General features: G+C 37.3%; 1 protein-coding gene across 9 annotated transcripts in view; it reads left to right on the top strand.

Annotated features, from left to right (window-relative positions):
- The window catches only part of csmd3b (CUB and Sushi multiple domains 3b), a 990,558-nt gene that overhangs the window by 911,153 nt on the left and 56,736 nt on the right, over positions 1 to 22,669 (top strand). For all 9 annotated transcript variants that reach the window (XR_012395232.1, XM_068215335.2, XM_017352314.4 and 6 more), the window contains 2 exons: positions 7,053 to 7,226; positions 15,008 to 15,181. Coding sequence is in view for 8 of the 9 variants with exons in the window: in XM_068215335.2 (XP_068071436.1) it covers positions 7,053 to 7,226; positions 15,008 to 15,181 (348 nt within the window). In the remaining variant the exon portion in view is untranslated. The remainder of the gene's footprint in view (positions 1 to 7,052; positions 7,227 to 15,007; positions 15,182 to 22,669) is intronic.

The raw sequence follows: 22,669 nt of genomic DNA, 5'->3' as shown, positions 1-22,669 counted from the left end.
TGGTCATGTAAGATGTAGGTGACTGTCTTTTTTTCCTCAGTAGAACATTAAATAAGATTTTTGATAGTCATATAATGGCAGTGAATGGTGACAGGCTGGTTCAGATTAAAAATCCCACTGATATCCAATTTTAAAGGGATAGTTCTCACAAAAATGACATTTTCCTGTTTGTTTACCCACCCACATGGTCATCCAAGATGTAGGTACCTTTCTTTCATTCTTTAGTAGAACATTACACAAGATTTTGAGCTGAATCCAGGGTCATTGTATAGTCATATAATGGCAGTGAATGGTGACAGTAGTTCAGATTAAAAGTCCCACTGATATCCAGTATTAAAGGGATAGTTCACCCAGAAAGACAGTTTTGTTAAGTTACTCACTCACATGGTCATGTAAGATGTAGGTGACTGTCTTTTTTTCCTCATTAGAACATTAAATAAGATTTTTGATAGTCATATAATGGCAGTGAATGGTGACAGGCTGGTACAGATTAAAAATCCCACTGATATCCAATTTTAAAGGGATAGTTCTCACAAAAATGCCATGTTCCTGTTTGTTTACCCACCCACATGGTCATCCAAGGTGTAGGTACCTTTCTTTCATTCTTTAGTAGAACATTACACAAGATTTTGAGCTGAATCCAGGGTCATTGGATAGTCATATAATGGCAGTGAATGGTGACAGTAGTTCAGATTAAAAATCCCACTGGTATCCAATATTAAAGGGATAGTTCACCCAGAAAGCTCAAAATCTTCTTTAAAGGGCCATGAAACCCCCTCGTTTCAGCAGGGTGTTTTCACACCTCTACTTTGGAAAAAGTCAGAAAAGTGGGCGTGTCCAGCTCTGTTTAGGGGGGAGTGTCGGAGGAACTAAAGTGGGATGGTGTGGGAGTGTCTGTTTGGGCACGCGCGAGTTTCAGTCAAAATACACACACATGAGAAAGTGATGGTGTTTAACCTACATGGACATCTGTAGTCGAATTATTTGCCAAATTATTAAATGGTGGACTTTAACTGCAGTTTGGCTCTTTCATTCAGGGAATTCATTCATGCCCCTCGCGACAAACACGATATTTGATTCGAGGAGCTGCTCTAAGCGTGTATTTTTCATGCAATGTTTGATACCGCACGGCGAATGAGAGAAAAAAACCTCAGCATTTCCCGGAAACTTAGATGCACACGGCAGGTAGCGTCAGAAAACCGCATGTGTTATTCCGGTCACAACATGCGGTGCTATGTTTGCACTCAGTGCAATAGTTAACTTAATTCGATACGAACAAACTGAATAAACAATGAGCACTGGTCGCTCACTTACCAAATCTGTAGAGACAGGACAATCACCAGCAATCTTCTTTATGAAGAGAAGACTACAAGCGAATCCGGATTTCAGCGTTTGCAGATGAGAACAGCTCTCAGGTAAACAATGTTCCTCCTTAGACACGTAAGTTATTGTTGTCGAGCGTCGCGTACACTGTTAATCCACACGTGAGTCTGAGCTCTCACAGAGAGAAAATGAAAACGAAACTTAATGGCAGCAAACTATAAAAGCAACACTTCATGTTTTTGTTTTGCCAACACAACGTGGCGTCTCTGTGGTGTAAACAGTGACACTAATGAATATTAATGAAGTTGCACAATAGAGCGAGCTGATTGGTTTGAACCAAGTCTTACTCATGCATTAATGCAGCAGGCTGTAAGACGTAATAAGACACACTCTGGCACAAACGCCCAGTCTGCACGCTGGAATACACGCTATTATGTCATGACCGTGACGCAGCTTCAAAAATTCGTTTCAAACAGGAAGTACGAATTTGCTTGAAATAACGCAAAAACAACCAATTTACACTTTTTAGTGAAATATAGGTGTCCTAATAGTGTTTTTAGCAGTGTGGGACACATATACGACTGTCAACAGCTCAAAAAATGTGTTTTGGTGTTTCATGACCCTTTAATGTTCTAGTGAAGAAAAAAAAACTCACCTACATCTTAGATGACCTGTGGGTGAGTAAATGAACAAGACACTTTCATTTTTGGGTGAACTTTTCCCTTAAATATGCATGCGAAAGTGTGTTAAAAATAAGCCCCTCCCAGCACTGTCAAACGCTGCTGGATCCTGACATTGAGTGTGTGCGTCCCTTCTGTCTCTTGACTTCAGGTGCAGACCGTATTTATGAAATATTCATTAGGTTAGGAGCCCCGATCTGGTCCAAGCCTCCAGTAGAGGACGCCAGCAGTGATTCTGATTAATCCAACAAATCTGAGGCTTGATTATTGGTGTTATCAGAAGAGTTGACAACATGGTCTGCTCAGAAAGAAGCAGCGGACACTCTTTCATTAGCTACACCTGTTCTACTACTCACTGATGCAAATATGTAATCAGCCACATGACTGAAACTCGATGGCTGTATATGCATCTTGGTTTAGGGTTGTTAGAGCCATAAAGAGCACTAGAGATTTGTCTTTTTATTTTTGTAATATTTTTCTATAATATTGTATTGTTTGTATAGGGATGCAAAGTTAGTGCCATTTGATGCAGTATTTAATATTATTATTTGTGATATTATGGTGTGTGCATGACGTTTTATGTGTTCAGTGGTGCTATACGTCATATGTATGCGTAAGCATCTGGAAAAAATGATCAGAAAGAAGGAAGGGGCTTGATGATAGACAGTCTTTTGACCGTTCTAAAATCATATTTATTTCGAAACTTGATAAAGTGTACATAGTTCTTTTGTTTGTATTTTGATTATTGTTGTTCTCGACTAACAAAAAAGTAAACACCACATTGCAAGTTTTTGGTTTTGCGCGTCAAATCCTTTGTTTCGAGCCCCTATGGAAATGGTGAAGAACTTGAAGAATTAGATCGCCATTACAGGGTAGAGACCATGCTGGATATCAAGCGCTTTGTGCTGTATAAAATACGCCTACGGAAAGTCCCTGTAAACAACCAATACCTGTTTGTGTGTGTGTGTGTGTGTGTGTGTGTGTGTGTGTGTGTGTGTGTGTGTGTGTGTGTGTGTGTGTGTTGCTCCATAAGTGTGGGCATGTGTCATCATGAGTGCCCATTTGAGCAAAGCATTGGCTTCCTGTCTGGCAGAGTGTGATTGATTTTAAAGGCTGGTGTGGTACCTGAGGACTGATAACCAGGAAGAGGACTTACCTCGCTGACTTGCGCGGGCAGTTATTGGAAAAGATGGGGCTTCCAAGACAGATATAGTATTCAGTGACTTCAGTGGTGTTAGCAGAAGCAATTAATCTCTTTAGCTAACCGGACCTGCTGGTACTGCTATCTGCTTGTTAAGTCACAGTTTCCGGGACCCAAATGCTGTCAGACTTCTGCTGTATCCCCTTATTCACTATTCCCTTCACTATTATAGACTACTTTATACCGACATGAACTGGAAGCTGCGACCATTTTTTATTTTATATTATGACGCATTTCCTAAAGAAACAATATTAAAGGTTCAGGACACCCTGAAGAACTTTTTTTTATATATATTAACAGATGTTTGTGTGTTGACCATCAGTTTAGACAATGTTAGCACTTGTCAGCTTTAATTGTGGGGAAAACTGGATAATTTTGAGCTTTTGTCAGCTAATTTCAGCTTCCGGGTTTAAAATGATTTTTGGGGCGGGATTAAAATCGGCGACGTAGCGCAGAACTGCAAGTGCAATGATGACGCGTCGGTTTCTTATTATTATTCATAGCGGAGTTTTCTTATCCTATGAGAAGAGCCGGCTGCTAAATTATTCATGACAGCACGTGCTTTCCGAAGGCAAGATAGACCTGCCTGTTTCAAGCAAGCCCTGAGACACGGAGTCACGGACCCACGGCACGCAGAAGCCGTTCATGAAGGCTCATATGCGTTTGTTTCCATGATCCACAGGGTTTGTTGCATGTTTTTTTCCCCGCAATCTTGTCAGGGCCGATTATACAGCAAAGCTGTGTGTGTGCTGCAAGCATGTTTGTCGGGAGAGCAGTACGAGAATTGAAGAATGGCGGATGTTGACTTTTATCAGGAGTTTGTTCACATTCAGACACATAGTCGTGCTGCTGTGTTTGCCTAAATCCTCCAGATTACCAGCAGGGCTAATGGTTAAAATAGACAGGTCAGGAGACAGTCTGCAGGACTCAGTCTGCATTCAGATCTATAATAGACCCGGGGATCGAGGGAGAATCCTCATTTATAGTGTTTACATGAACACACTTATCTTTATGGTGATATAAATTATGGTTATGTGTATATGAAATCACGAATAACAAATGTAGCAGGGCATTAAATCACTGTTTATTTCTTTGCATTTTAACTTTGTGAACTATAAACTCATGCGTCTCCTCACGGTTTGTGTCTCATTTTGTGAGCTGTCAACAGCAGTTGTTCTCTCCCCTGCTGGCCACGTCCACTCCTGCCCGATGCTCGCGGAGCTCCACGCCCATTAATCATGCATCTTTTGAAAAAATTCTGAAGTAGACTTTAACCGAAAGTGGGGGGTGTCATAGCCCTTTAAATGAGAAAACAGTGGGCGTGGCTTCTTTTTTTTTTACTGCGAGTTGATTGGATTTAGTAGAGCGTTTAATTCAGAAAGATTGGGGAAACGGTGTGGGGAGAGTTAATACAGCCTGACAGACTCCTCCTCCTGTTCGTCATTTCTGTTTGTTGTCAAAACTAACAGGTGAAGGGGCGTGGTTAAGTATGTCAGCCACGCCCTATGTCTCAGACAGACCTAATCTGAGAATTGATCTGAAAACTACATATTCAGATAGCAATTTCAGACTACAAGAGCAAACAATATTAGTTTTCTAATGGTATGCACAGATAAATTCACCACAAAACTAGCAATGTGAGCTAACAAAATCAATATGGTTAATTTTGATTTCATGTGTACTTTACATGTCACTCATCACAGATTTCTGGGATCCAAATGCTGTCGGACTCTTGCTGTATCCCCTTATTTACTAAGCCCTCCACTAATATAGCCCACTTAAAGGTGTGAATAAAGGGACGCTGTTTTATTTGTGTTTTGGTTGTTCTTGATCAGACCCTGTGATAGTTATATTAGATTAGTTATATTTATTTAACACTTTGCAAGCTGTCTGTTAATAATGAAACAAAGTATTTTGATTTCTGTGATGTATGCAATGTTAATCTGATAAATTAATAATCATTTATTGAGAAACTTACGCTGATAGGATGCGAGCCCCTCTTTTCTTCCCCCACTACACCATACGACAACCTCAAATCAGTGTGCAATTCTGTGTGTGCCTCACACAGGTGAGTAGGCTTGACAAACTACCTGTAGAAAACACACTCTTTCGTCTCTCTGACACTTTAATCCACAATTGCGCCAGTTTTTGCACCAGATACATTTACACTCACACCTCGGGCCCTATCATAAACCCGGCGCAATAAAGCGCAAGACGTGCATGGCGTGATTTGTTGCTATTTTCCGAACATTGCAATTATAATTTTCACGTTTTTTGCGCCAAGTTGTTTACATAGCAAATCCATTTGTGCCACTTTGTTGCTATTTTGAGGAAACTGAAATAGGTTGCGCCATTGACCAACTAAAAGTCCAGCACAGAGTGCAATAGTTATGCACCTCAAACGCTTACACATTGCTACAGCAATACACAAATATGTTAAAGGAATAAAATATTTTCAATTATTATTTATATATTATATATATTATATTTATATATATTATATTTATATTTATTATTTATATTATATTATTATATATCTACATAAAATTTAAAAAACACTACCCAATGTCTTCTTCATCTCAAGAGGCTTTTTAAAATGAATTCATCACAATTTGCATTTGAATAATGTCATTAATTAGCAGTATTATTTATTATATGCATATTTATATTTGTTTTAATAAAAACCAATTTAGATTTGTACACCTGTCGAGTTTTGGAGACGTCTGCCTCGCCATATGGGGCATAAGAAGAGGACGTGTTGTTGTTTTTTGACCACAAGTTTTGTTATTATTCCTCATTTACTGGTTTGCTGGATATTAGAATTGAATTTAGAAATAGTTTTAAAACAAATCTTTGTGCTTAACAAACTAAATTTAATATGTAGGCTAATGGATGTCTTCAGTGGAGTGAGTACAAAACTATTTCCTTATCCATCTAAGGAGTAAAGAGTAAAAGTAAAGTAAAGAGGCCAAATGAAGGAGGCTCGTTCTTTATCCTTGCGCTGCAGATGGTCTGTTTAACTGTTTTCTTGCTAATGAAGCGTTCAGTTTTTTCACTTACAAAGTCGTTATGTAAATACCACATGCGCCATGGTGGATGCATCTGACTCTTAAAGGGAATGAGAGATGAGACTCTGATTGGTTTAATGCACAATATGCTCAAAACACACCCAGAGCTCATTAAGAGAATAAGCACAACCCTGTTAGACCATGTGCCGGGGCGCAGACATATTTTTCTACCCTTAAAATAGCAAAAGGGGATTCAGACAGGCACTTAATGCTTTTGCGCTATGGGCTTTAGACTCTACGCCTAGATTGTTAAAACTTCCATATCTTTAAAAAATAAATAAATAAATAAACATTGCGCAAGTGGGCTTGATAAACCACCTGTAACACTCTTCTCTCTCTTAAAAAAAAAAAACAGTCCTAGCTTCTAACTTTAGCACCTAATTCTCTGGACATGGACAGTTTCTTTGTATAATTAGCTCTGTGTGTATTACCTCTTTTTATTGAATCGCTGAATGCCTCCTCAATTGTAAGTCACTTTGGACAAAAAGCATCTGCTAAATGACTAAATAGAAATGTTTAACAAATCCTAAATCAATCAAAAAGTGCTTCAGGGTGTAGTTAATATGTCCGTGCTTTTAGAATAAGAGATTTATACAGATAAACTACAAAATCTTAAGTTCAAGGCACTCAAAGTATGTGAAAAACTATCCTGATGATGGCAAGTGTAAAAACGCATTGGTGCTGTTTTTAAAGAATATCCATGTAAATGTATAATACTTGCTTAAAACAGAGCTTATTTTTGAAGTATTCAGCTTGACTGTGCATAATTTCTGCTTTCAGCCGTGACCTGCACCGCTCCTCCACCCATCTCCAATGGCCTGCTGGAGGGCCGTGACTTTGAATGGGGCACCAGTGTGAGCTACAGCTGCTCCCCAGGATACGAGCTCTCTTTCCCTGCCATCCTCACCTGTGTGGGCAACGGTACATGGAGCGGAGAGGTGCCCCAGTGCCTGCGTGAGTACTGTACAAACTCCATTAATATTAATCAAACTGACTGCTGCTTCATCCCTGTGGGTGTTTGCAACCCCATGCATGCCAACATTTCCCAAAAAAATAATACAAAGCAGCAGCAGACAGTTCATCCTTGGTTTTAAAACTAAAGTATACTTGTGTGCGTGCAGTGGACGTCAGAATTATTAGCCCTCCTGAATTATTAGATTTACCTAGGTTAATTAGGCAAGTCATTGTATATCGATGGTTTGTTCTGTAGACAACTGATAATAAGGGCTAATAATATTGACCTTAAAATGCTTTTAAAAAACTAAAAGCTGCTTTTATCCTAACCGAAATAAAGACTTTCTCCAAAGAAAAAATATTATAGGAAATACTGTAAAAAAATTCCTTGCTCTGTTAAACATAATTTGGGAAATATTTGAAAAAGAAATCAAAAATCAGAGAAGGGTAAATAGTTCTGACTTCAACTGTACGTAAGCATATGTGCGCAGCCCACATCTGATAGTTTACAACAACTCAGAGGATTCAAACATGGAGATTGTCTCTGTTTTTTTTCTACGTTATGAAAAATTAAAATGATAATGTGTAAAATATAGATGCATCTCCACATGTTTTTAGACTGAAACAATAGCGCAACGTTGACAGCTTGTCAATAAGATAAGTAGTGCAAAAACAGTGTAAACGCAAGCTGTGCATACATTGTAAAATCTGAAGTTTACTCAGATTATAATATTATATTTTATATTTTTATTTTATTTTATTAGGTTTTTTTAGTTAGTTTGAAATTATTTAATTTTTTAATTTTTTATATATTTTAATTTATTTTTAATCTATTATTTACTTATTTATATATATATATATACATATATATATATATATATATATATATATATATATATATATGTGTGTGTGTGTGTGTGTGTGTGTGTGTGTGTGTGTGTGTGTGTGTGTGTGTGTGTGTGTGTGTGTGTGTGTATATATGTATATGTGTATATATATATATATATATATATATATATATATATATATATATATATATATATATATATATATATATATATATTACTTTTGATAATAAAATAAAAGTACATTTATTACTTTTAAATGTAATATATTACAATCTTAATCTTAATAAAACTTGAATAATACAACACGTTACATTCCCTAAAAACAAATAAAGTAACATGTGAAAAATGCATTAAAAACTTGACTCAGGATTGTAATATACCCAACATACATAACTAAAATCTAGAAATGTTCTATTAATGTTGTTCCATATCGATGACTCAAACATGTGCTGCTTGTTCAAACTACTTATTTAGACTGAGCTTAATCAACACAATTCTTACACTGTTTTTGACAACCTAAATGTTTTATGTTCAATCCACTTAAATTTGTAAAAACAATTAGCTTAACTTAATGGATTTGTGTTGGGTCAACACAGAAAGAAATTGTGTGGACCCCTGCATTTTTCACAGGGATCCATAATTTTGTGGAAGTCAGCTAGATCTGCTGGATTTTCTGTTTAGGTGGGCTCAGCATTGGATATCAGTTCTGTCTGTTTCAGCACATCTGATGCTGTATGATGTTGTAAACATCTAAGATGAAGAAACTCCAGACGTTCTATTGAGAATTTAAAGTTTTAAAGGCCTAGTTATCACAAAGGTACCCTTGTTTTAGCCCTCACATGGAACAAAAGCAAGCAATGTCTTTTGCTGGAGAAAGAAAGAAAGCGTTCCTCTGACTTTGTCGGAGTGCAGATTTCTTTTCCTTCTTCTTCTTTTCCACTTTTATTTTATATCTTGACAGCATATCTATAATTCATCAAGAAAAGTCAAGTGTGTAGTGCTGGATCTCAGGCGCAGTAGTCTGACCAGCATATTTATGACGGATCAGACAGTCGGTGACGTCAGCCGTGTGATTGATTTTTCCTCCAGAGAGCCACTGTTTGCCTGACAGTGGCAGGGCCGCGGTGAACGTTCATCACACAGCTCGGGACTTCCCTCTGTATTCCGTTCAGAATAGCACACAAACACACTATTCTTACTCTTTATGCACTGTATAACACATCCACTTCCATTCAGACGTTTGGGCTTGTGAATCTTGTCTTATTTTTTAAAGGGAACCTATTTTACCCTTGTCTCCAGAATGTGTCTTTAAAGTTTCAGCTCAAAACTCCCATTAGATTATTTCATTTATTTTCTTTTTGGCTTAGTCCCTTTATTAATCTGGGATCGCCACAGTGGCTTGAACCACCAACTTCCTTCAGTTTTTTTAAACCTTTTAAAATCGGAGAAATTTGAGCTTGTTAAGTCCTTTTAGATGTTAATATTAAACTAGGAGTAGATGACATAACATACAATAGTTTAATGTGTGTGACAAGCGGATGGAGAAACTGAAAACCAAATATCACTGCAATTATTTATTGCCCATACATCCAATGAAACCAGTGAAGATATATTACACAGTGGAAGAAAAATATTTACAATGATTAAACGATGAATTACCTGGAGGGTAGAGGAAGAAGTTGAATGTTCTTTAATCAAAGAAATAAATATAACAAAACTCAGTAACTGTTTTCACCAAACTAAACTAAATATGAAAAGAAAAGCATGAAAAGAAACATCTTCAACGTACCAAACGTCTTAACTAAACTGCTCTAACAAAAAAAAAAAAACATACAGAAAACAGCACATTCTCCTCAACCTAATGAACTTATACAAAATATCAATCTGAGTGTTGTATATGTATATCGGGCGACTTACTCACTCCTACACCTCTCCAAGGTATCACTTAAACATGTCAGTTAACCGGAACAAGTTCACAAGCAAACACATTGCATTATCAAATCTCAAACTTTAGACAAGAGCATTAAACAAGCAAAACACATTCTCTCAGACTAGCCCTCGCAAGAGAGACTGTCCTCATAGAGACCCACAGATAGGATAAGAGCGAGAAGTGGCGAGAAGGAAAGAGACAAAGAGAGAGAGATTGCCATTGCGGTTTGGGCTCGGCTTTTAAACGCTACTCCAACCAGCGATTGGTGGCGCAAACCCAGCGTCAGCGGCCAACGTCATCAGCATGAAATGCGGATGCATGCATGAAACGACACGCCCACATACAAACAAATGCACATACTTATCCAAAATACGTTTTGCAAGCGAACGTTACAGAGCTGTTATGACATTGTAGGTGTTTTTGTTCCCCGTGCCTTTAATGCAGATGACCTGGTTCTCCCCGCTCACCTTTCTCACGTGCATGTCAGAGCCGTAGCCTTCACATAGATACACAGCACAGTGACAGACAAGAATGAAGCAGATCTCCCTTACTCCTGTCAGAGCTTTCCCAATGGTTATTTGATGTATTTGTTATGGAGTTAATTCAAGCCTTTCTGCAATGATGAGACACACAACATTGTTACAAAGTTTATACAGGTTAATATCCACTGCTGGATATCCGTTATGTTAATGTACAAGATAAACCTCATTTAAGCCCATGAACCGGGACTGAATCGTCTTCTTTTATAATTGTACTGACACGTGGCTTTAGTGATGAATTACAGCGATTTTGCTGTCGGTATTAGAAACATGCACTGTTTTAGAAACGTTTAAAACTTCTTCTTAATCTTTTAATCCCGTTTGCTTTGCACACGTCCTTTCTTGTTGATATGATTATAAGCGTTATTATGGAGACATGTTAATATGCTTCTGTCAATCAATTCAGTGGGCGGGGAAATCACACTCCTACATCACGTTGCGGTAGGCATCAAAATGGGAGGGATTTCGGTCCTATTTTAACTTCAGGAGTTTTTTTAAAAGAGACTTATTATGTTTAAATCACCACAATATGACTGTGCGGGACACACCATACCTACACACAGTTCTGTCCAAACAGCTCACAAAAGATGGCTTTCATCATAGGTACCCTTTAACAGGAATTATCACTTTTTTTCAGAAAGGATGTCTTAAATTGATCAAAAACAAAATTAGTTTCTAATAAATACTTTCACTTTCTATTCATAACAGAATTCCGAAAAATATAAAGCAGCACACATATTTTCAACACTGATGATAATAATAAAAGGGCTCAACAATAAGGACTGTCCAATGGCCCGGGGCCAGCGTGAGAAATGTTTGGGACAGTAGAGCGAATCGTTACTGGCCCGATCAGGCCAATGCTGCCTTGTCACAAATTTTTAATTTGCCTGCGACTATTTGTCAATTGCGTGCAAATACAGTCTTAGAATCGAGAAACAATTTGTGCTTTTAAGTTGTTGAATGCTACCTTTTCTGTGAAGTCGTAAACACCATATTGCTTTTTGGTTTCTTTTATCTGATTGGATGTTGTGAGCTTTTTTTGCACAATCCGGCAAAAACCAGTACAGTGAAGAGACAGCAACATGACGGCAACATCAATTTATGAGGCTAAAAGAAAACGTCTGTTTCTAACGCTGTGAAAACAGATATTTGCATGGGTACAACACGACGGGAAAAAAAAGGGATGCTACCTTTTGTTTTGCAATAAAATACCTGCACAATTTTCATACTGCTATATTTTACTGCTAAATGTTTTTAAAAAATTTAAATATTTAAATAGAGTCACAGACATTATTTTGACACATTATTTAAAATATGTGGCTAAGGAATATTTATTTATTTATTTGTTTATTTATTTATTTTGGTGGGGCCAGTGAAAATTTTGGCAGGGCAAGTAAAAATCTGAACCACTGGTCAAGCTGGGCCAGTAGAAAATGTCTTTAGTGTTGAACCCTGAATAATAAATGTTTCTTGAGAATCAAATGAGTATTAGAATAAATCTGAAAAATCATGTGGCGTTGCACTGCAAAAATGCTTTTTTACTTAGATTTTTTTGCCATATTTATAGTCCAAATATCTAATAATTATTGCATCAAGAAGCATTTTCTAGACATGCAAAAAATATTGTCTTTTTTTCAAAAATAAAATGTAAAAAATTTGTGAGTTTTTCTTCAAAACAAGCAAAATAATACCCCATTGGTTGATTATTGTGCTTGCAAAACTCACTTTAATTTGACTTAAAAAAAAAAAAAAAAAGACAATATATTTTGCTTGTCTAAAAAATACTTTTTGATGTCAAAATTTTTTGATATTTGGACTAGAAACAAGATTTTTTTTCAAAATTAAGTAAGAAAAGCCATTTTTTTTTGCTGTGTGAGGACTTAATCTGACAGTTCAGCTTTAATCCCAGAAATAAATTACATTAAAAAAAAATATTATACTAAAAGCAAAACCGTTTAAATATTTAACATTATAATTGTTTTTTAACTTTATTATCTGTCAAATAAATCCAACCCTGGAGAGCATAAAACACATCTTTCACAAGAGTTCAAATCAGCAGTGTATAATGTGCACAGTATGCAATTTTCTCTATGCATAAAATATCTGGATGACCTACAACATTTGCCAAAGTGTGCTGTATAAAAACAACACGCACAGTGTGTGAAATAAGGTATCCCACAAGGCAACATGCTTGATTTGACCTTCTGTTTCAACTGTGATGAATAAACCAGTTGGAAAGTTTCGAACAGTAACATAGAGTTTATATTGTCTAATATTTGAACTATTTTGAAAATTGACCGTGACGTGCGTGTGTGTGTGTGTGCTGACGGTGACTATAGCAAAGACGATTTTAAATTGGTAAAGCAAGAAGCACGTGTTGTTTTCAACTTGGTTTTGGACGCAATATGTGCCCTAGCCCCATAAAGATTTAACCTGTGAGATACAGTACAAGCACTGATAAATAATAGATTAGTGATTACAAGCCCTGCGAGGTGATCACAAGTTAAAACACACAATTAAACACATATTTTGCAAACTACACAAAACGAGGCAACAATTTTAAATACACTTACATGTTATGATCAGGTGGAAAAAGAAATTGGTCATTGTGAACTGTAACAGTTACTGACAAAGTCCCTGTCAAAGTCTGACAAAGTCCCAAACATATAGGGCTCTATTTTGACGGTCCATGCGCAGAGCGCAAAACGCAGGGCGCAAACACTTATATATACATTTTTTGCCCTCCTGTGATTTTTATTTTTTTATTTTTCAAATATTTCCCAAATAATGTTTAAAAGAGCAAGGAATTTTACACAGTATATTTCCTATATTATGTCAGTCTTGATTTAAAAGCATTTTTTAATCATTTTAAACCCATTTTAGGGTCAATGTTATTAGCTCCATTAAGCAACATTTCTTTTGATTGTCTACAGAACAAACCATGATTATTTGCCTAATTACACTAATTTGTCGAATTAACCTGGTTAAGCCTTTATATGTCACTTAAAAAATATGCAGTATCTTAAAAAATATCTAGTCAAATATTATTTACTGTCATCATGGCAAAGGAAAAAGAAATCCGTTATTAGAAATGAGTTATTAAAACTATAGAAATGTGTTGATAAAATCTTCTTTCTGTGATATATATGTATATATATATATATATATATATATATATATATATATATATATATATATATATATATATATATATATATAAATATATAATTCCTGTGTAAAATTCCTAATGCGATGCACGCATCAAACTGACATTGCAACACATGAATTACAACTCCAACCAGCCTGATCTCACGAGAAAACGTAAGTATTTTACGTTTTGGCAGTTTAGTGGCTAATTCGTACGAATTCGTACGAGTTCAGTCGTAAGAAAATGTACGATTTTAAAAAGGAGGCGTGGCACCTAACCCCACCCCAAAACCCAACCGTCATTGGGGGATATGCAAATCGCACTAAAATGTACGAATTAGATCGTACGAATTTGTACGAATTAGCCACTAAATGAAAAAGTTACGAATTGCCGTGAGATTGTGTTGCTCCAACCTGAAAAAAAAAAAAAAAACGTAGTGGTAGGTATTAACATTATCCCAATTTGAACCGTATTAATAGTAACTATGAGATAACCAAAGAAACTGCTTTTTAAGGGAATAACTTATCAGCCCTGCACATTTTAGTCATTCACACTGTTAAGCATTACAAATATAACTTTTCAACATATATATATATATATATATATATATATATATTGATGTATATATATTGTTATCTCATAGTTACTATTAATACGGTTTAAATTGGGATAATGTTGATACTTACCACTACGTTTTTTTTTTTTTTTTGTTCAGGTTGGAGTTGTAATTCATGTGTTGCGATGTCAGTTTGATGCGTGCATCGCATTATGAAACTATTCTTGTTAAAATCTTGGAGTAAAAACATAAACTGAACTTGAGGCCAGGTGATCTGGTCTGATAAACTCACTGCACAGACAGCTTGACCGTCCTTCTCGGAGTCGCAGAAGGCGACATGGCGGGACAGCAGTATAAACTCGCACGTCTTCCTAACCGTTATTCCATTATTCCAGCATAGACGCGCACTCTAACCGAAAGCGGGAGCTGCATCTCTATAGCAACCTCACAACCTCTCCAATGCGGCGCCTCGCGATATTTGCAAACAAGTCATATGGATCATTTTTATTATTATTGGACAATAATGGAGGAACTAAGAGTAGTGATTTACCTCTATTAATTTAGTTAGGAGTGAAAGTACACATTTTGAACTGTACTCAAAAAGTACACCTTAACCAATTATTTTACTCAAGTAAATGTAATGAAGTAAATGTAACTCATTACTACCCACCTCTGGTTTACAATGACAAAGCTTTTCAGCGTCGATCATCATGGCTAACCATTTAAAAATGATTTTGTCAAATGTGTTTGTTCCCTTCAGCTAAGTTCTGTGGAGATCCCGGAACCCCAGCGTTTGGCTCGAGGGAAGGCCGCAGCTTCATCTACCAATCCGAGGTGTCATTCAGCTGCATGGCTCCCTACATCCCAGTGGGCAGCACCACACGCATCTGCCAGACTGATGGCACCTGGAGCGGATCCCAGCCCCGCTGTATAGGTAAATCAATTACACTGACACCGTTTGCATGTCTTTAAACCATATGTTCAATCCTCAGTGAACCAGACTGCCATAATAATTGTTTTAAGCATGTATATCGAAACCTAATAATCCCAGAACCGGATAATCATCCAGCTGAAACTGACCGCTAACCGTCCTGCTAACTCTGCTAAGCGAAAAGCAATTACTGTCACTTAAATCATTTGTCTACTTAATGTTTCACGCTTCAGCTCAGCGAAAAAGGCAGGAGATTAAAGGGATAGTTCACACAAAAATTACATTTACTCACTATTTACTCTCTCTAAAGGTGATGAGTTTCTTTCTTCTGTTGAATACTAAGGAAGATCCTTCAGGGAAAGCTGAAAGCCTGTAACCATTGACATGCATAGTAGAAAAAACTATTTTATGAAAGTCAGTGGTTACAGATTTTCAGCATTCATCAAAGTATCTTCTTCTGTGTTCAACAGAAGAAAGAAACTCTTTAAAGGTTGGAACAAGTAGGGGTGATCACGGTTGATTTGCACAGATCACAACCCACGGTTTGGATCACACGTGACCCCAGGATTAATACGTTTTTAACTTGTAGATTAATCCTAAATTTGTAATGATCACAGATAGATCACCTATCTATATCACCTTTGTATGAAAGCATTTAGGCTTTTCTGTAAAATATAAAGATGACTGAAGAAGTTGTGGTGGGTTATTCGGGATGTGGTGGGTTTCTTAGGTTATTAAAGGTGTTTTCAGTCACTACTCGTTTAGCCTGTATTAATGCATTCTGTGTAAGCTGCACGATTAATCATTAAAAGATCGGGATCTCAACACCCACGCAACATAAGTTATAAATGATGGTGATTTGCATATGTTTATTAATCCTTCCAATCGCTGCATTCAAATCTTAAAAAGCAAAAATCAAGAAAGAGATTCAGTCATTAGTTTTTTAAGTTAGTTATAAAGTTACAAACAGTCAAATAACACAGAAGTACTGAGATAACCATTTATAGTTTAGATATAACTTGGGCCAGACAGAATCTGCAGACATGTTTAACTATTTCCGCAGAGAATTTTGTAAATATCTGCGAATTTATGCAGAAATATTTTGGGAGTTTCATAATTAAAAACTTAATAGATGAAATAAAAATATTTTTTTTACTTTTATTTAATGTTTAAAATGCAAATCTAATTAGATCCACTCATTTAGTAAACAAAGCAAGTCTGTTACATAATATATCTACTAAACGACAGAAAATATTACTTTACAAACTGTATTGTAAATAAATCATATAAACACTTTCATTTTAGTCAGTATTATTACTGAAGTTAATTTAAAAACTGAATAAATATAAGTTTACACACATTTGCACAAGTAAATTAATAGACTCAATGATGGGCTTAAAATCTGTGCATTCCGTGTGGGCCTAGATAAAACCACTGATGTTTATGGTAATGATTAAAATCACTGTCATGCATTTAACTTGCTCCAAAATGAAAGTTTCAGGCAGCAAGTACATTACTTAACCAATAGGTGGCGACAACCAGCCATTAAAAATATGCCACTGAATAATTCTTCAAAAATGATCATCTAGCAATGAAACATGAAGCTTTATAATTGAATAATTGAATCATTTGTTGAAAATGAATCTAAAATAAATCTGGGTTATACAAATGATAATGTTAGATTTCTACATTCAGCGTTATCAGCAACAGTAACCTTGAATTTTTCACAGCACTGAATATTTTACCAGTTATTTTTATTCAGCTGATTATTTCTTCTTTTTATTTTTAATGAAATTACTGGTTCTAAGTTCTGTTTGTTAAAACCAAAAGTGTCTTGCAGTGCTGTTTTTATAATTAATAGAAAGCAAATTATATGTGTCTCCTCCCCTTTTTGGCTGATCCGAAAAATGGTCCGATCCATGACTAAGTTAAGTTTATTGATAAACTCATTTCGAGAAGAGCACATGCTTATGATTGATCACAGCTGGTCCTGCATTAACTAATGCATGATTCACCAATCAGATGATTCCTAACTCACTATAAATAATCAAAGTTTCTTACTTCAGTTATCTCCGCCTTGAAGAATCTCCCCTTCCACCCCTACTCCTCCATCTTTCCCTTTATAGGATGGCACGGTGGCCCAGTGGTTAGCACTGTTGCACAGCAAGAACATCACTGGTTCAAATCCTTAACAGGCCAGTTGTCATTTCTGTGCGGAGTTTACACATTCCCACAGTTCAAAAACATGCATCATAAATGAATTGATCGACCTAAATTAGCACTATAGTCAAGCTCTTCACCAGCAGTATGTGTCTAAATAGAAATGTATAATCTGTCATAATTCTCTAAATAAAGGGGGAGTTCTCAAGCACTACTGTAACTGAGCTTAAACTGCATATGAAAGGGAGCCCTGGGCTTGAGGATCTTATGAGTTTAAGGCTCTCTCCCGGGACAACATGCCAAACTCGCTTTATAATCAATCATCAGCTAACTCTTAAAAAAAACCTTATGTGATCCAAACCGTGGGAGAGAGGGCTCCGTTCCACTACTAGGAACAAGTAGAGGGTGAGTAAATGATGACAGAATTTTCATTTTTGGGTGAGAACCATCCCTTTAATTTCTTGCTTTATTTTTAAGGTTTCCAGTATTCATTTTTGGATGAACTATCCCTTTAAGCTGGGTAGTCAGAATTTTGAGTTTTGTCTTCTATAATGGTTTCCAGTGTCTCCATTTACTGAATCTTATGACTGCCACCCACAAAGAAAATCTCCTTTGGTCTTATTTAGAGCCCACAAACAAGCTCAAAAGTATTTATCTGCAACCACTCCATCCAAATCAATGCCCTCCTACAGTCCAGACCAGTGCGACACAAGCAGACCTGATGCTGTATTGACACAGTAATGGTGGGAAATAACAGAAACCCTGCTTTAGTGAGCTCACGACCAGAGGAGTGGGAACAGTTGGCAGATCAGGACAAAGTATGAAGTGTGAAACGGAGGCCAGGGAAAACCAAATTGCTTGAGAGACGACAACTTGACTGCTGGCTATGACATCTGTTGTGAAGTTATTATTGTCCTCTGTAGCTCGGCTCGAGTCCTGTGACCTTCTCAAAGTACTGAGACAGTGTTTGTTTCTGTGTATACAGTATGAATACATTAACAAGTAGAATAAATTAACATATAAGGGGTTTTAAGTTAATCGTAATGCATTCAAAATGTGTCTTTGCATTCTGGTACTGTTTGGATCTAAGTTTTGTTATTTTACTATTTTAAAAAGTCATACTGTTTTTGATTAGTATTTTTTATTAATGAATCATTGTGGAGAAAACATCTGATTTGAATGCTGAATGTACACTCATCGGCCACTTTATTAGGTACACCTGTCCAACTGCTCGTTAATGCAAGTTTCTACTCAGCCAATCACATGACAGCAACTCAATGCATTTAGGCATGCAGATGCGATCAAGACGATCTGCTGCAGTTCAAACCGAGCATCAGAATGGGGAAGAAAGGGGATTTAAGTTACTTTGAACGTAGCATGATTGTTGGTACCAGACGGGCTGATCTGAGTATTTTAGAAACTGTTGATCTACTGGGATTTTCACGCACAACCATCTCTAGGGTTTACAGAGAATGGTCCAAAAAAAGAGAATGTGGAAACTGAGGAAACAATTTGGGCAGTCTCACTAAAATCGCACAATAGAAGATTGGAGAAACGTTGCCTCGTCTGATGAGTCTCGATTTCTGCTGCAACATTCGAATGGTAGGGTCAGAATTTGGTGTCAACAATATGAAAGCATGGATCCATCCTGCCTTGTATCAACAGTTCAGGCTGGTGGTGGTGGTGTAATGGTGTGGAGGATATTTTCTTGGCTCACTTTAGGCTCATTAGTACCAGTTGTGCATCGTGTCAACACCACAGCCTACCTGAGTATTCCTGCAGACCATGTCCATCCCTTTATGACCACAGTGTGTCCATCTTCTGATTGCTACTTCCAGCAGGATAACGCACCATGTCATACAGCACAAATCATCTCAGACTGGTTTCTTGAACATGACAATGAGTTCACTGTACTCAAATGGCCTCCACAGTCACCAGATCTCAATCCAATAGAGCACCTTTTGGATGTGGTGGAACGGGAGATTCGCATCATGGAAGTGCAGCCAACAAATCTACAGCAACTGCGTGATGCTGTCATATCAATATGGAGCAATGCCACGAAGGATTAAGGCAGTTCTAAAGGCAAAAGGGGGTCTAACCTGGTACTAGTAAGGTGTACCTAATAAAGTGGCCAGTGAGTGTATACGACACATAAATTACCCCTTTGGGATAAAAGGTTGATTAAATATTGGATTTATTACTCGTGGTTGCTCAAAAACAGTCATATTTATATCTAACAAGACAAAGTACATTAATTTAACTTGGATGCACGTTCACTTTCAGATAAAACAGTGGTGCATTTTTCATGCTGCAGTGGTTTGTCAATAGGCGTGCATATATACATTTTTATCATCTAAATTCAGGCCCAAACCTGTGTGAGATATGAGGAAAAGGTTAAATATATTTTCCAAAAACTCTTTGACACTAACATAACTTTTTAGGTAATTTTACAAAGAAAAAGAAGAGAAAAGCTTGAAACCTGAAATTGGGAAAATACTTCTGATTGGTTGTTCTTAAGAAATAGAAATGTGGAAAAACTAGCTGCATTGTTTATTCTTAAAACAAATGCAATATTTTGTTCTTTTTTTTAAAACCATCTCTTTTTTTTTTGTTAAAACTGACCCAAATACATTTTGAAGGTTGATGTTATCCTAGATTTAATAAAAATGCTATAAAATTGCTTTCATTATGGATACTGTATAATTAAACTATGTTGAAACGTGTAAAAGTGAAATATGACTGAAGTGTTCTTATCAATTTAAGCCCCTTTAACAGCATTTAAGCTACAAACGTTGAGTATATCCTACAATATTTACTCTGGCTAGTCTGTAACTGACTAGCATAAAAACAGGAGCCTGAATCATTTTTTAAAATCTGTTCTTAATCTGTTTAGAATAGCTTTTAAGTGATGTTTTTAGTGTCGTACTGTATTATGTTCATTGACCTTTTATTGCTATTAGAGTTAAACAGCATAGTGGCTCATTCTTTTTATTTATTCTCTTGTCGGCTTAGTCCCTTTATAAATCTGGGGTCGCCACAGCGGAATGAACCGCCAACTTATCCAGCACGTTTTTACTCAGCGGATGCCCTTCCTGTCGCAACCCATCTCGGGGAAACATCCACACACACTCTCATACACTATGGGTAATTATAGCCTACCCAATTCACCTGTACAGCATGTCTTTGGGGGAAACCGGAGCACCCAGAGGAAATCAACGTGAACGCAGGGAGAACATGCAAACTCAGAAACGCCAACTGAGCCTAGGTTCGACCCAGCGATCTTCTTGCTGTGAGGCGACAGCACTACCTATTGCACCACTGCGTCGCAACATAGTGGCTCAGTGGTTAGCAATTCAAAACAATATGAAGCAATTACTTGATAAGTGGGAATCAGTACCTTTTTTTGATTAATTGTATTGACAAGATTAACACACCAAAAAAGTTTCTTTTAAAAAACGCGAGCGCGCAGGACAAACTTCATTACTCTACGCTTGTTATCCGTCTATGCCAACTGTGTCAACTTCTTCAAAACTACTTTAATTATTTAAACTTTAAAACTACTTCAGACTTAATCAAGCCATCATACTGTTTATTTATTTATTAATTTTTTTTTTATTTTTCGTTTTTTTATTAGAATATGCAAAAAGGTGCATAAATTGGGATCATACAAATACAACAAAAAAACATCAACAAAAAAACAACAATAAAAAACAAAACAAAAACAATATAGTCAGGTACTGTTAGGTGTGTGTGTGTGTGTGTGTGTGTGTGTGTGTGTGTGTGTGTGTGTGTGTGTGTGTGTGTGTGTGTGTGTGTGTGTGTGTGTGTGTGCGTGTGTGTGTGTGTTACATTAGGAACAATATCAGCCAATAAATGAAGCACCACACTGTTTAATAATGTGTTGAAAAAATATTATTTCTGTTAAACATAAAGGGGGGGGGGGACTATACAAGGGGAATAATAATTCAGACTTCAACTATACCTTTAAAGGTCTATAGAAACTAAAGAGAATTTATGTTGTATCTTAAGCTTCCTCAGTGCAAACTCGCTGTTCCTCCCTCGGCTTCTTTCAGGTTGTGCCCTTACAGATTTTGCCCTTGTCTCTTTCAGCCCTGGGTTCCTCACTGGAGGCTCTCTGTAAAGCTCAGAGACTAACACAAACCGAATCAGATTTTATTCACAAAAACTTGTTTATCTCTTTGAAGAAAGCTACTTCTTTACCTCCTGTAGCTTTTTCCCTGTGCGCATGAACCGGCCGTATTACAGCCGCATCCATTTCTCCATGTCTCATTAACAAAGTCTGCTCCCACTGTCCCCCGAAGTACAGTGTTTATCTGATTAAACTCCTCGCTTTATATATCCATGAGGGAGTCCTTCTCCTAACGTCAATAAATACATCGATAATTGTTTTTAATTGAGCAAGTAATTGAATAAATGGTCCCAGCTCTGCAAAGCCATTATTGAGGAGCTGTGAACAGCCAGCAGGAGATTCGGATGAGCTCTGATTGGCGTTTTAAAGCATTTAGTGCACCGCGCCGATAGAAGATGTCAGCCGTGGCCCCAAAGCAGGTGTAATCATTTAGCAGTTTCGATGAAGTCTCATATTAAACCCTCAAAGACAATGAAAAAGACACCGGGCGCAGATTAAGTGCTCGGAAATGCCACTACAAATGTATCCGTGCCAGTGTTTATAGAATGAATCCTACTGGCTGTTTTCACTGTGGGCATGTCTATATTAATACGTCTTCTTATTAAAAAACACATTTCTTGCTCTGTTTTGGCTTTCCATCCAATCTTAGATGGCTTTTTTAGAAAGTAAAAACACTGTCCAGAGTGGAAATGCCATTTTTGTGTTAGCTCTGTCGCCAGGGCCGGAGCAAGCTGAACTGCCGCTCTAGGCAAAGGACGGTCATGCCGCCCTCAACCCTAAAGAGAAGGGGGTGGGGGGGAGGGGGTTAGAGCGTGGGTGGTGAGGGTAGTGTCACGGACGCCACCCTCTCTATTCTGCTGCCCTAAACACGGATATATCTGAGGGCGCAGGTGGTGAGGGTAGTGTTGAGGACGCCGCCCTCTCTATTCTGCCGCCCTAGATGCGGATATATCTGAGGGCGCGGGAGGTAAGGGTATTGCGCAGACGCCACTCTCTCTATTCTGCCGCCCTAAACGCGGATATATCTGAGGGCGCTGATGGTGAGGGTAGTGTCGTGGACGCCGACCTCTCTATTCTGCTGCCCTAAACGCAGATATAACTGAGAGCACGGGTGGTAAAGTAGTGCGGGGACGCCGCCCTCTCTATTCTGCTGCCTTAAACGCGGATATATCTGAGGGCGC

This window comes from Danio rerio, chromosome 19 (assembly GCF_049306965.1).
Source record: "Danio rerio strain Tuebingen ecotype United States chromosome 19, GRCz12tu, whole genome shotgun sequence".
NCBI lineage: Eukaryota > Metazoa > Chordata > Actinopteri > Cypriniformes > Danionidae > Danio > Danio rerio.
Note: the sequence above shows the minus strand (reverse complement) of the source record. Positions and strands in the feature narration are given on the sequence as shown.